Genomic DNA, 14841 nt, shown 5'->3' with positions numbered 1-14841 from the left:
AGTTAAATATTCAATGAGCCCATTGCTGGTAACACACAAGCACTTTGGGAGGAGACGTCCAAAAATTATGGTGATCGCTGTGAAACACATGGATACACGTTAAAGTTTCAGGGAGAGTAAGATTATTCCATGCAGAATATTCATGGGTCAACTTCTGCAAATGAAACTCTGTTTTAAACTAGAACACTATTATGCTTTTTTTATTATCCATCCACTCCAGATTAAATACACTTCTCGGTGCCACTGTAACATTCAGCAAGAGTACACTTCATTGATTTTTTTCATAATGGATCTTGTGTGGCACCAGTTTCTCAAAACTGCTAATTAAATAGCAGCAAACACTTTGTGTGAAGATTATATTCATATTCATTGTCAGTTTTGCCTATTAGTGTTTCATTTTGTGTGTAGTACATTATAATTATTTATCATTGTTGTTACATGGTAGTTCATTTTCCACAATAATAAAGTACAAAATGATTATTTTTTTCTCCTACAGTTGCTCACTCGCGCGCACTCAAACATACATATATTAAATCCAATCTCCCACGTTGGCGCCAGTCTGTGTAAATGGCTTCTAGGATAGAGAACACACGCGCATCCACACATTTTGATGATATAGTAGTTTTAGATATTTTCGTAAGGAAATAATGCACTTGACACACAAACAAGCAGTAATCGAAGACAGTTAAGATTTTATTCGGCCTCACCCAAGAAGCCACCGCGGCAAGCGAATAGCTATCAGCAGTGCACTATACAAAAATGAAATAGTAATTTATAAATAGAAAAATATATATTGAGTGATGAGTCAAACGAAGGTAAACTAAATTAGCTTCGTGAAAGAACACAACACACACATACGCTGATAAGTCAGTGGCTTCCGAGGGTTCGACTCGCAGGACACGAGGTTTGCAATATTGTCGAGAGATGAAACACGTTCAAAGTGAGAGAGTACATTAAAATAGATAAAATACAGTAAATCCAAAGATTGGGACTACGATTTGGCGTGCAGCAAAGCAATAATGACACATGGCATCCGAATGAATTGCGAAGTGACAAAACTTAGGGCTAAATATCGCTGCATCAGTCGGCACACTCGGCGCACCCACTCGGCAGTTTCAGTGTCTCTCAGTTCGTCGTTTTGGTAACTTAAATACTAACGCATGTGATTCTCAATTAGTCGCATAGTGTTTTAGTTCTTTCTATACATTTCTCGTCCGTCTCGGCGCAAGTTAAGCATTATTTCATTTTTTAAGCGGATCAGTTTGTAGCTCGGCACTCAGCCTTTGTGGACGTCAAAATATTGTGTTATTTGTATATTTTTCTACATACTACATATATATATGCCAAAATTAGGAAGAAATCTTATTTTTGGTTCTACAAGCTTTCAAGTGACAGGAATGGTCAATTCGGGATAAAAGATAATATTAAAACTTGCCTCTATTTAGGATCAAAAAATAAAACATAAATCCAAGTAATTTGACTTATTTCAGACCAGCAGTTCCATGCTAGGAGGAGAAAATAAGAAAAAAAAATGGTTTAATAGAGAATCATCTCATACTAAACATTTGGCAGGACGAGCAACATAAATATGGCAACAGAAGCACCATTTTCAAACTGCTATCAACCTCAAAAAACACCAAAAGCATAATAAAAGGACGAACTAAGTGTTTAAAAACCGGAAGCTGCGAAAATTTTGTAGAAATTAAACCGAAACTTCCCGCCATTCCTGTCCTGGGGGCGCCTCTGGTTAGGGTGGCACGTAAGGGGGTGGCTTGCGGTAGGTCGGGGTGGGTTTCGGCCTGCTCTGGCGGCCGTTCTCACGGCCGCTGGCTGCGAATGGTGGTGGTGGTTGGTATGGCGAGGCCTCCGGCTCTTCAGAGAGGAGAGGGTCCTCAGCGGTTGGATGTCTGTGTTGCATCATTTGAGGCGTGGCGTGCGGGGACATACCCAGCAGGGGCACCGCGTACTCGGGCGGCGGCAGGGGTGGCTTTTCCTCCTTCATTATCACGGGGCTCTTGGCCGCGGGCTCCACCGCTTTTTCATCCAGCTCATCCTAGAAATAAATTAGATGCTCATCATAAGAACGAAAATAGGGTGCCTGCTAAAATCCCTTGATAATAGTGTTGACCCATTTTCCGCAAAAGTAAATTGCTAGAGGAAATAAATGAAAAAAAAATCGGATGTGGAACATAATCTTTGTTTACTTCTGGCAATGTCTAGATCTTTATTGTATTCCAGTAGCCTGGCCCGATAATGTAAGTAAAACGGTCCAAATATTTTTATACTTCAATTTAAGCAATTTATATTGGTACAAAATGAAAAATTATTTAAAATTACAGCTTTTGTTCAAGCGATGTTTATTTTTTATAGTTTTGAGAATATTTAAAATTCTTTGTCCTTAAAAGTTTGTTCTGGGCTCTGTCACTTCTATGAAACTTAATTGAAGAGCAAAGAATTTTCAGTGCACATGAATTTCCTATCCATTTCATGATGATCACAATCACAATTTCTTACAGTTTCTTATATTTTTGAAAAAAATAATTTAATGTCAAAATGGCTAATTTTTTCATATATTTTAAAAGTGATAAATCAAGTGCTGCATTGCCTGATAGTAAGCTTTATAAAATTTCAAGAAATTATTCCAAACCTCTAAAAAGCTGTTGGCGATTTTTTTCGCCTAGGAAATTAAATTAAGTCAAAAACCACACATCAATCAATTATTCGTCTTGTCAAAAAGCCACGTTTTTATAAGTTTTAATTAAAACTGCCATCATAATTAGAATTTAAAGCATTTCCCTTTGTTAAAACCTATAAGGATTATTTTCTTTAGATGGAGCCCCCCATAACTTGTTAATGAAGTCAAATTTAAACTCTTCCAAGGCGATATCATCGTTCAACAGTGCTAACATTAGATAAACCCACAACAGACTAAAACCTTAAATAATTTTCTTCTAAAGAGCTGACCGCTATTCTTTGATGTCAATTATAATTAACATACCTGGAAAATGACAGGAATGCCCCTTGTGCGGAAGCCAGGTGTGCCTGGGCCTCCTCTTTCACCGACCGCCAACTTGCCTCTCCTCCTCCTGCGGTAGAGGGCGAAGGCGACCAACACGGCCAGCAGCACCATCGCCGCGATCACCACGGCTGGCACGATGAAGGTGATGAGGTACTCGTCGGAAGACTTTCCGCTGCCCAGAGCGTTGAGGTCATCATCTGGCGGCGGCTCTGGGGTCACGGGCGAGTGTTCAAACGTGAACTCGCTCTGGCAGATGCCGGTGGGAACCATCATGATGCGCAGCACGTTGAAGTCAGAGCGCATAACCTCCGTCACTCGCGGAGAGAATTGCGTGTGGGACACAGACGGGTTGCTGTGGCCCTGCGCCTCTTCTGAGATGATAATTCGTCTCAAACTCGCGACTTCAGCTTCTGGGCAATGGTCCACTGGCAGAGACTTGTTGAACCTGTCGGCAACATCATTGAGTTTAGATTATTATTAATAAACAACGCGATTGTACGCATTCAGCTAAATATAGCTGCCCAAAATAAGTAAAATCATTTTAAATGAAATCCGCCTTTTATGCAGATACCTTTACCGTAATAACTTCGTTTTTAATTATTTATTTGCGTTATTGGAGAGAGGATATGTATTCAATTTTCTATGGTGCTTCCCAAATTTATATTATTATAATTTATTAAATCACAAGACAAGAATAATAATCGAGACCCCAAAAATCGCATCTTGAAAGACCTAAACTGACAAAAAAAACTTACCTCTGCTCCACGCGAGTGTCACCAAAAGAATGAGAAAAAGCCTACTTAGGAGTTGCTTTTATGTGAAAGAAAGCGATGGTGTGATACATGCAAAGGCCGTTATCTATATTTTCATTCATAAAAAACATATTTTTATATTTTTAAATACTTTGAGTAAGTAGAATTTATATTGACAAGGTCACTTGAACGCAATGTTATCCATACTATAAAGCTGTACTAAAATGTGTGTTGTGGTTGAGTTCACCTGCAAAACAACTTGTTTTTGTTGTTTCATTAAATATTTTTTGTATTTGCTTAAAAAAATATGGCTCAATGTTGAAAAAAATATTGAGTAAAGAAAAAAAATTGTGGAATCAATACAATATCGAGGATGGTGAGAAATATTGAAGCAAAATAATTTCAAATAAGATTTATTATCATAATCATTAGCAAATTTGCATTATGGCTGAAAACAAAAATTTTAAATAATCTCTAAACTTGAGAAAACTTCAAGCAAAAATTTTGCTGTTTTAAATCAAAAATTAAAATAGTGATGACATAACTCCCTCGAGTTTTTTTAAGAAACGATGAAGATCAGAAACATCAATAAATATTAGCAATAATTATTGTCATTTCATTGGTTTCCAGCAAGTACATTTTCAAAGCTTTCTGCAAAACGTTATGCCACAATTTTATTGAGTTAAGATGAAATCCTTTGGGAGCTATATCAATAATAAATAATTGTTCTGGAGTTTGGTGCATTATTTAAAAAATGCGCTCTTGCTGCATAGAATGAAAAACCTGAATTTGCGAAATAAAAATAGCTCAGATTAAAACCATATTCAATCAATTTGAATGAATTCTACTGGGACAAGCATTGATTTTGAGTAACCTTATTCCAAGCATCATGTCCTTCTGGTCAATAATAAGCAACTACTAGTCATATTCAAAGATAAAAACAACAATTTCAACTTACCAAAGAACTTCTATGGTGGGACTAGGTCCAGAGTGGTGCTGGAAGGGTGGCTGGCGAAGATTGTCCAGAATAACATTTTTAGTGTCAGAGTCACCAAACAGCTCAGCAATTCTTTCCACCAGTTTGCGCTTGTTAGCAGCGTTTTTCTCAACTTCAGACAGAGTCGGTTTGGACAAAGTCATTCTAAACTCGACATGGTGAGGCCTTTGCTCCGCTTGATGCACTGTCACTTCAAGACCATCATTGATGGAGTGCCCATTGCTGTCTTCACACACCTATTGTTGGGAAAAATAACACCAGATAAATTATATTTTTTGTTCCATAAATTATAACTGCATCATTTCATGAAATTTCCTCGAAAATTTAATATTAACTTACCAGTTGATACTCTCTCGTGCCCTTGTCATGCTTCTCTGGAATGCCAAAGAACTCTTGATTTTTAGCGTCAAACTGGAGCCAGTTGGTAGGCTCGACTGGTGACCGGCTCATGAGCAGTAGGCTAAGCTTCATGTTCCTTGTGCTGCCATCCTCATTATCGTAAAAGGTGTCCTAGAATAAAAGTACATAAATTTTATATGCGGAGAGTCAAATATAAAATAAAACAACCCTGCTTAACTCATCAAAGATTCAAACAAGTCTAGTACTAAAAATTAAAATTAAATAATGGAACCTATTCTATTAAGATCTAAATAAATTTTAACAGTGATATCTAACATGCTGTAATTTACAAATGAAATAGGAAAAAGCAAAAAAGTAAGATTTCGCCCACCTCAGGCACTCTGTAAACGAGAAGCTCGCCAGCAGTAGCGTTAAGATGATCGACGTGGTTTCGCAAGCTCGGAGGAAAGTTACTGTCACCTTCATCAGTGGGAAGTTCCTTCTGTCGTGTGGCAAGCTGGGGCCCAAGTGCCAAAGACTCACAGTTGCTAATACCCTTAAACATGACGTGCTTGATGGTGAATGTCTTGCCGATGGCCTGCTTCAAATCAGACGAAGCGTCACCCTTCTCGTTTATGGTCATTTTTGAGTACATCTGTTTCAGAGTGTGGGTCGGACACTCTTCTTTTGGCAGAGAGTCGTTGGTCCAGGAGAAAAGGATGTTGTCACTGGAGCTCATGCTGGCGGTAGCGTTAAGGACGGTGATGTGGTTTTCGTTGGAGTCACCAAAGAACTTAGTCAGTCCGCTGAGGACGTTCATTTGCCAGTCGACGGAAGAAGGGAAGTCAAACTTGCTGTCGATCTTGAGCTGCAGGGAGAACGCGTGGTTCACAGCGCGGGAGGCTTTGTGTTGTTGAACTACGACTTCCAGAGTGTCGGTGACGGTTTTACCCTCCTTGTCCATCGCCTCAACGTAGTAATTCCACCTGCTGACATGGTCCTCCAAGGGCAGGCCATAAACTACCTGAGTTGCTGTATCAAATTGGATCCACGAACTGGAAGACAAGGCGGTTCCCTGAGCACTCTTGAAAATAAGCCTCAGCTTCTTTGTGTTTCCATCTTCAAAGTCTTGGAATGAGTCTTCCGGAATGGTGAACCTGAACACTTTGCCGGCGGTCACAACCTGTTTGGGTAGCCGCTGTTTGATTTGGGGAGCAAAGTTTTTAATTCCAAACTCAATCTCTTCAGTAGTTGCTCGGTTGGTGCTCTCTGTGGTGCTACTTAATTCATCCTCGGCGGAAACCGGTCTGGACTCAATTGTGCTCCCGCTAGGCGAGCTCGAAGGGAAAGTGGGCAGTGGTTGCGTGACTCGCGGACTAGAGGGACTGCTTCCGTAGACATTTGTGTCCTCGCTTGTCTCGTCCTCTTCTGAACCTTCATAGTCAGGCTCCGGAGTGAGGCTTGGGGTGAACGAAGGAGTGACAGGCATGAAGTCTTCCGCTCCGACTCTTGTTGGCTCGATGGGACCTTCAGGGCCCTCAGGGGTGGTGACTAGATCCGACAAGCGAGTCGGCCTGATGGGCACTAACGATGGCGTGGGCACTATCGAAGCGACCAAAGCAGGACTGTTGGTTGGGCTGACAGCAAAGTCCTCTTCAGATATTTTTTCACCGTGATGGTGGCGACGTGGATGCTCAGACTGCAGCTGCGGAGTAGTGGCAGTAGTCGGTTCTGGGAAAATGGGCGAAGCCATTGAAGGAACCTCACGAGCGGGAGGGGTGACATCTTCACCCAGGTCTTCGTCATCTTCAGTGCTTTCACGACTCACATATTCATAATCATCAGTGTTCAGGTCATCACCACCACCGGAACCTTCAATCTGACAAGAGTAAATGAATTGTTAGGGGCAGTGCTTTTAGTGCTCAAATTTAGATTATTAATTTAGGAAATGTATTCCTAAAATTAGAATCTAATTGAAGTCAACATTTTATTTTAAACGCTGGTTAGTGTAGCATAAAAATGGTTCTGCTAGAAAGTGCGACTATCTCAAATTTTATTTGGATGAAAATTACAGGGGAGCGATATTAATTAATATTGCTGCTATACGAGAAGAAAAAAGCTTGAGAACTAGAGAAATGTTTTTAGATTTTTTAGATTCGGGGTGACATTAAATTTATTTCTACTTTTAATATCACGTGCCTGATGGAAATAACTAAATATATTAAGTAAGATTTTACCAAATGGTAACTTTTTTAACCAAATTAAATATGAAATAATTTAATTTCTCAGGAAATATAGCAGAAGGATTACCTGTCTTCGCTCCCTAATTGGGGCTTTAGTAGTGAGCAGTCTTGGAGTGGTCTGCTGGGCCAACCACCCTATCACAGGCAGCTGCAGCACCTCGGCCAGGGTGCCGTCTTTGGCCAGAGCCTGAAGTCTTTCAATCAGAAGAGGGTGGCCGGGAGTGGAGCAGGTTGAAGGGAACTTGAGCACCACAGCAGGATCCAGGGTAGTGCGGCCATGTTTGGAGTTTCCAGGGCCCGCAGCCACCACAGTTTCGTCGTGCAGGGAAACTGCACTTTCAGAGTCCTGATTCAACATTTTCACTGTGTCCTGCAAGAAAAAACGAGTTGGATTATTTTTTTTCAATCAAGTATAAGAGAGTTTGCTTACTGGTGACACACTAAGGAAGCCTGCGAGATTTCTGATTGAAGCAACCCGTCTCTTAGGGTTGATTTTCTTCAGTTGTGCGTCCACCAGCACCGATATTTGTAGCCGGTCCTGGCCAACGTCGCATTCAGGAATCTGGTAATTGCTCTTGGGCACTACGTTGATGGCGAAAACGTCAGTGGCACTCTCGCCGTTCTCGCCCCGGGCAATCACCCTGACATAGACCTCTCCTACGTCGGAAGCTCCTGGCACACCCTCAAAGTGGCCTGTGGTCGCTTGAAACAGCAACCACTTTGGCAGTGACTTACTCTTGTCTACCACGGCCTAGGGCGAAAAAAATAAGCGTGATTGATAGTCCAGCTCAACTAGTGGGGAAAACGTTTCCAATCAGAATTATTGTAAGCAAAAATTATTTGCAAGGGGTCGTGTGGAAAATTTCCATATTTACCCAAAAGGATTTTGAGGGGGGAAAATTAGATCTTTAAATCTGATTAGGTTGTAGATATAAATTTGCTAGAAAAAGTGAAAGGAAGAAAATGTCCACTCGCTGATATTACCTCATAACTCCTAACATCCCCTGAGAAAGCGTCAGCTGGGACGGAAAAGGAAAAGAGGTGGCCCACAGTGGCTGAAGTGTCGGCAATGCCCCACAGGCGTTGCACTCTCTCCAAGTCCCCGTTGGGCCACGATGGCGCAGACACGGACAGTTTTGAATCGGGCATTCTTGATGACTCAAAGTCAAAATCACTTCCGCTGTCCTCCATTGCTGCGGCCACGGCGGTGGCTGCCAAGCTGATACAAAAAAATAATTTTATTAGCTTTTCACTCGCATCTGAGATGTTAAAATTTCAGTCTTTTGATCAAATCCGACTTTTTCCCACGCAACATTTTATTAATCAAGAAGCAATAAAGTGGAGTAGACGCCATTCATGTCTCAAGCACCGGGGCAACTAGCTGGTTAAGTGCTGTCTCCACAGCGTCTCGTATTTAATGAGAGCAGGCGCGCGAATAATCTCTCCATCAATCTACAACGCCAACTTTATACTGGTGGGCCGCCCGGAGACAATGGGCGAGAGTGTTTGCGTAACATTGAGGCAAAGAAAGAACGAATTGAAATGATCGTCGACACTGGCTAGCTGGCTGGCCGGCCCTGATGAGGCAGTAAAACAATAAAACGAGCTGCCTGACAGACCGACAGACTAGCCGGCACTCGTCCAGCAAGCTCAACAGTGCGGTGCGGTGCGCGCGCGTCTTACTTGTTAGGACTGCCCATGTCCAGCTCCTGCTGCAGGTGGTGGTTGACGGGGCCAAGTGCGGCGGCCAGGCCCAACAACATCAGCACCACAAGCGTCTTCATTGTGCGGCGTTTTCTCTGGTCAGTTGGACGGTGCACTGCCCATTACCTGAAATCATATGAACAAACCTCCTGTCACACTTTGAATAAAAGGTAAATCTGGAAGCTTAAGTGATAACAATAGGAAGGATTATAAGCCCGTCAAGAATTCCAGGCTAATAGGTTTACGAGAGATCTACCGGCAGATATGACCTCCTGGTTGAGTTATCAAGAATTTATGTGCAGCCTAATGATGCGCGAGATCAAAATTTGTGTGTGACGCTAAGCAAGCCAATTTGGGGCCGCCGGTCTACGCCAGATGTTCAATCGGGCGTAGCGTAATTTAACCGCGCCGGCAAGCCTCTTCCAGAAAAAAGCGGCTGCTTTTTCTCTGTTTGGGCATATTGTGACTTGTGATGCGCATGAATGCAACCCTTTCTTCATTTCTCAACAGCAAAAGAAGATAAAAGTCGGGCAGGAAAAGGCGCAGGCAGCAGGCATTCACGAGACGATAATTTGCACCAAACCGTTTTTTTATCTATTTGCATAGGCTCACACACACAAAAGTGAATTCATTTATTTGCACACGCGAGACTTTTCAGAATTCCCTAGACGCACTCTCTTGCTCGGCACCGCTATCGATTCGCTCTCAGAAAAGCGGCTCTTGGCGCGATTTATTTGTTTTCATTTTCCACGTTTGCCGAGAGATTTTCGGTGTTTGCCCGTCCCCGCAGGGACTGCCGTTGGATTTTCGAGTCCGTCTAATGCGCCGGCCGAAATTTCCACCCCGTTGATTTTCGATTTGCCAAAACAATCTCCGCGGATTCTGCGTCATATCCAACCAGAGCTCACTCGGTAGAAAAAAAGAGAAATTCAGCCGAAAATGTGGCCAGTGCGAAAAATAATGTGAACGCACATCCCCCCAGAGATTTCCCATAAAAAGACCAATCGTAATAGAGAGCTGCGGATAAAAAGTCGCACGCACAAAGCAGTTTGATTTGCAGAGTGGTTCTGGCCAACTTTCGAGCGTCTGCATCGTGTCGCGGACTGGACCAGCAATTTCAGCGCGCAGACATACATGTAATCCAGACTGGTTGTCGCGGCTGAGAGAACAATGAGCACCACTTCGACAATGTGCCTGCATTACGTAAAATACAGAGTCGAACCGGCAGTGGCTGCTGAACTTTCAATCAGTGTGGCGGAAATAATGCTCACATAAAGCGCGTGTAAAGTGTGCTGAAATGCGAAAACAGCCCATAGGGCGATCGAACTATGCATAAAAAAGAACGGGGCAATGAAAGTGTGGTGCTCATTTATTGTTGACGATCGTTGTGAAAAACACCAGCTGCGGACAATCGGTACAGATTGAGCTGCGTCAACCTGTCGGCTAGATTTTTTTGATTGATTTTAAGAGAGTAGCGGTGAAGAACTATGATAGAAAAATTGTAAATATTTTAAACATTAACAGATAACAATGTGGCAACAGCCACTTAAGTGATTAAATTTACCCCTTCATTAAAAAAATTAATGGAGTTTTCACGTCATTTTATATATACCAAAAGCGTAATAAGTTGAGAGTAAAATTTTAGCAGAATCTGACTTAAAACAAAGAGGCGGGAGAGGCAAAATTAACCTCGCAAAACGAGGCTTCAAAGTTGCTCTGTGCAACCGCAGAGCTCGGCTCGAAACTCGAAAAGCCTGGCAGTTTCATCAGGCGAGCAAACTTGTCCGCGTTTGTGCAGAATTACACACAGCAGCAACAATAAAACGACAGAGTTTGTCGAGTCGGATTGAGGCATTTCTCCGCTTGCGCCCTGACGAATAATTACCATGCGGTGGCTGATTGTGACGAGCGCAATTATTCACGCGCGGCAAGCGAAACAACAACCACCCGTTCCCCGCAATCGGAGCAGCTCTCGCAAATCGGTGCAAAAACGCGAAACACGCGCCCTCTTTTGTACCCGCGACTGTCAAAAGCACGACATTCATTTTTTGAAAAGCCATTCATCAACTTTTCCGCCACCATGCCGCGCGGAGGAGAAAATCTCGTCTTTTCGTGCGTGGCTTTTCATCCGCGCGCAAATTCGCTTTCAACAAGGATTTTTATAAATATGTTCGCGCATACCCGCGGATGGAAGAAAACGCCAGCGCGCACGCCACTTTCTCCGCTCATTGTGGCATGCCTTCTCGGGCGTAAATTTTTAATTTTGACATTGTTTGCTCCGGAAAAAGCGAGACGGGTTAGCTACCGCCCTGTGAGCAACAAAGCTGGCACTAAAGTTGAGCTGACCGAGATTTTCCCTCTATAAGTCAGCCGGAAAATTTTTCCCACGCGTACCACGACTTTTTTAATTTTAAGCAAGGCAAATATCGAGTCCAAGCGTGCGCTAGCGTCGTCGTCAGCGTGAATAAAAATGAACGAGACCGTAACGCTCGCGCTAATCCTGGCCGTATCAGCCGGTTGCAGTTCTTGAAACACTCTTTTGGCGAGCGCCGGTAATAAAATTAGAATAATTGCATAATTACGAGTCGAGGGAGTCAGCGGCGCGCGAAAGTGCCGAGAACGAAAGACGACACCGCGCAGCTCTTGTTTTTAGAATTTTCTCGGAGCGTCTCCATTGCAAATTGCATCCCCAACTTTTGCAATTATGATAAGTTACAGCTGGCCTGAAGCGGAGAGAAGCGACCCTTGACGCGCTGATGGTTTATTTTATCTGTTATATAAATATTTTTATGATAAAATGGATAAGACCTCCGAAGGCGCGTCGTTGTCGATGGAAATTCATTCCATGCAATATCACCACAAGTTAGGTTAGCTAATATTTAAAACTTAGTTGAACACGCTCCGAATAATCATTTAAAATTTCTCGCATCCCGTGGGAACATGAGAGACAGGAGATTTAGTAACTATCACGTTTTTCCCGTTTTTCCTTTCACAATTTGTCCAACCATAGCAATACGAAGCGGAGATTTTTTTACAAAGGTGCCGAGGCCCTAAAAATTAAGAGTATAGCCACAGGCACGCAATGACCTTATTTCAACCTTCGCTGCAAATCGACTCGCATTACATTTCTCTGGCAACCAAACTCATCAGCCGGCGGGAATTAATCAACAAGCGAACAGGCGAATTAAACGCTTCGTCTTTACGTCACGAACAGGGACAACTCTTTTCGTGGTGCTCGCCAAAAGGTAATTGTGATTTAATGCGTTTATGTGAGCGGGTCGCTCTCGAGCTCCTTTGTTATAATTATTGATCGCGCGCGCGCGCCACCATAGATACATGCACGCGCCTCTCTATCTTTTGCACGGCGAGAGAGGCAGGCTGCGCGCGAGCGACAGCACTGATATACGCGCCAACTAACTGGATGGATGCGAGAGGGATAAGAGGGCGCATGCATTATTTGTGCGTATTCACTGGGCCAGTGAGGAAACAGGCGAGCAAGGACCCATTCCATTAATGGCTCGCGTTGTCACAACAAACACGCGCGCGGGTCGGCCCCTTGCATTTCATGTCCAGATGCTTTAATTACAGCCACCTCTTTCATTACGAGGGGAAAAACGCGCGCGGCTGCGACTTTAATTTCAATTCCGGCTCGTTGCGAATGAGTTAGTGGCTGCTTTCCTCGTCTCGTTGCGCGGATGAGGAAAAAACGGCGTGGAATTCGGAGTATATTCTAAGCCGCTCTGACTTTTTTTGGCTTTCGCCGGAAATATATTATAATGAGTGCAAAGAGGATAAAGCAGCAGTGGCAAAAATGATGGAGTGGAGGTTTTGCTTGGGAAGCGTCAAGTGTTTGCTGCCTGCCACCAGTTTCATTGCTCGCATGTAACTGCGTCTACTGTGAAAATCAACTCCCATGATGAAAGTTTTAAAAGCCTTTTCAGATACTTGGGATGTTTTCTTCGAATGAGCAGTTAAATTTTCTTCGTCAAAACGAGGAGGCTCTAAATTGATTTGTACCACAAATAGCTCCAACTGTCCAGACAACTTCTCCGTGAAACCGGTGTGTGCACAAAAGAGCCGGCAGTGTATTTGGTGCACTGTGTAAAAATGGCTCGGCTTGCGAGGGTTGATCGATGGTCTGGAGGGCCACTCTGTCGTAATTGCGAAATGGCGAGCGTAATATTTCAGCACACCGTGGCCGAGCAGTAAAAGTGGACCGAAGCACTACTATTTTGATAAAAGCTCGAAATAAAACATCCGCCGTAGCAGATGAAATTTTTAAAAAGCAGCCACACTTGAGACGCTGAGAGTATGCGGCGTGGCCTTTTTTGAATTGATCTGCGCAAGGTGCCTGCTTTTGCTTTTAATGAAGTGCCGCGCCACGAAAAGTACTGACAGAGACAGACGACGGCTTTTCGCAATAATCATCATCCGCGGAAAATTATTTGCGCTCCCGGGCCGTTATATATGTGCATATTATCTGTGTTGGGGCTCTGCGACTCTTTTATGCACAGTCGCGCGCGCTTCACACTTCCATAAAGCCTCTTTCAAACTGAAACTGACTTCGACTTCATTAAGCAAATTGCAAACGAGCAAATGCAAGCTCGGCCACGCTGCTTCATGATACGGCTCGGTCGACTCGCAATTAGTTGGATAAAATTACACGATAACTTTTCAAACTAAGCTAGCACACCCGGCAGGCACGAGAAACGCACAAAGTTTTGATTGTGCCACGAAACGCACAGTTGAGCACAAAATTAAGTCATACATTTTGCAAATGCAGTGCGTTTCATTGTGCCGAGGTTGTGATTCTGAAAACCAAAACGGAGATTTCATGTTTATAAATTAGGATCTAATCTATAAATTTTAGGGCTTGTTCTTTCCTTCAACCTTTTTAATTTACAGATGTACTTATTTTACATTATTATTGACGTTCCAAATCTAAATATAAAAGTAAAAAAACTAAAATTTCAAATAAAAAGGCAAAAAATTGCTTAAATTCAAACTATAACACCACTCACTGAATTTTTAAATTATCTATTGCATACCATTCCTGCATGTTAAGTTTCTATTGTTTAATATTTAATACCAGTAGCAAGAAATTTAATAAATACTGGATTATTGCTAGGAAATCCAGCAATCCATAAAAACAGTGTCTACCATAGCAATAAAGTTTATATCTTCCCAGTGAAGCACAGCAGCTTGAATTTAATTTTAACAACGGTGTACACGGCCCGAAAAAGTTAAGAGGCACGGAAAATTGTTTCCCAGAATTCAATATAGTCGTTTGAGCTTGAGCGGAGCAAGCAGACGTGGCAAACCGACTAGCAAAAAGCGCCTGCCGTCATATTACGAGCAAAGAATCTCTTTTGCAGGCAGAAATGACATGCACATACATAAAACATCCGCGGGCGGCCTTTGGCAGACGGGGTGAATTCGTGAGAGGCCATGGATCAGCCGATCGGACGCCAGGCCTTTTCATGCGTGTGTTAGCACCTGGGCTCAGCCCACCGCGCAGGGGAGTAAGCACCCCTAATCACCTGCACAGCCCGCGTAGCTATGCACGTTAGGGGTGACTATTGGACTCCCCCAAGCCGACGCGTTTTATCGGCGGGGTCGCGCGTTTGCACACTGATCACACTGTGCATGTATTTTCCATCCAGTGCCTACATTTTTATCCCTTAATCAATGGTATAAAAGAAAGGTAAGCCAGAATTTTTGTCGACAAAATATTTACAGGGTATAAAATGCTAAAAATTTGTGTAAATTATCACGAGCCATTGTTTT

The 14841-nt window shown here is 42.9% G+C and overlaps 1 protein-coding gene across 2 annotated transcripts in view; it reads right to left on the bottom strand.

Moving 5' to 3' along the window:
- Positions 1 to 171: 171 nt before the first annotated feature.
- Dg (Dystroglycan) overlaps positions 172 to 14841 on the bottom strand; it is a 32747-nt gene continuing 18077 nt past the window's right edge. For both annotated transcript variants that reach the window (XM_065496953.1, XM_065496954.1), the window contains exons 2-10: positions 9034 to 9180; positions 8335 to 8569; positions 7781 to 8101; positions 7418 to 7720; positions 5499 to 6986; positions 5108 to 5278; positions 4730 to 5004; positions 2999 to 3464; positions 172 to 2053 (exon numbers count right to left, since the gene is read on the bottom strand). In XM_065496953.1, coding sequence (XP_065353025.1) covers positions 1748 to 2053; positions 2999 to 3464; positions 4730 to 5004; positions 5108 to 5278; positions 5499 to 6986; positions 7418 to 7720; positions 7781 to 8101; positions 8335 to 8569; positions 9034 to 9134 — 3666 coding nt within the window. In that variant the 5' untranslated portion in view covers positions 9135 to 9180 and the 3' untranslated portion in view covers positions 172 to 1747. The remainder of the gene's footprint in view (positions 2054 to 2998; positions 3465 to 4729; positions 5005 to 5107; positions 5279 to 5498; positions 6987 to 7417; positions 7721 to 7780; positions 8102 to 8334; positions 8570 to 9033; positions 9181 to 14841) is intronic.

The sequence above is a fragment of the Cloeon dipterum genome, chromosome 1 (assembly GCF_949628265.1).
Source record: "Cloeon dipterum chromosome 1, ieCloDipt1.1, whole genome shotgun sequence".
Classification (NCBI taxonomy): Eukaryota; Metazoa; Arthropoda; class Insecta; order Ephemeroptera; family Baetidae; genus Cloeon; species Cloeon dipterum.
This window is presented reverse-complemented; position numbering and strand designations above follow the sequence as displayed.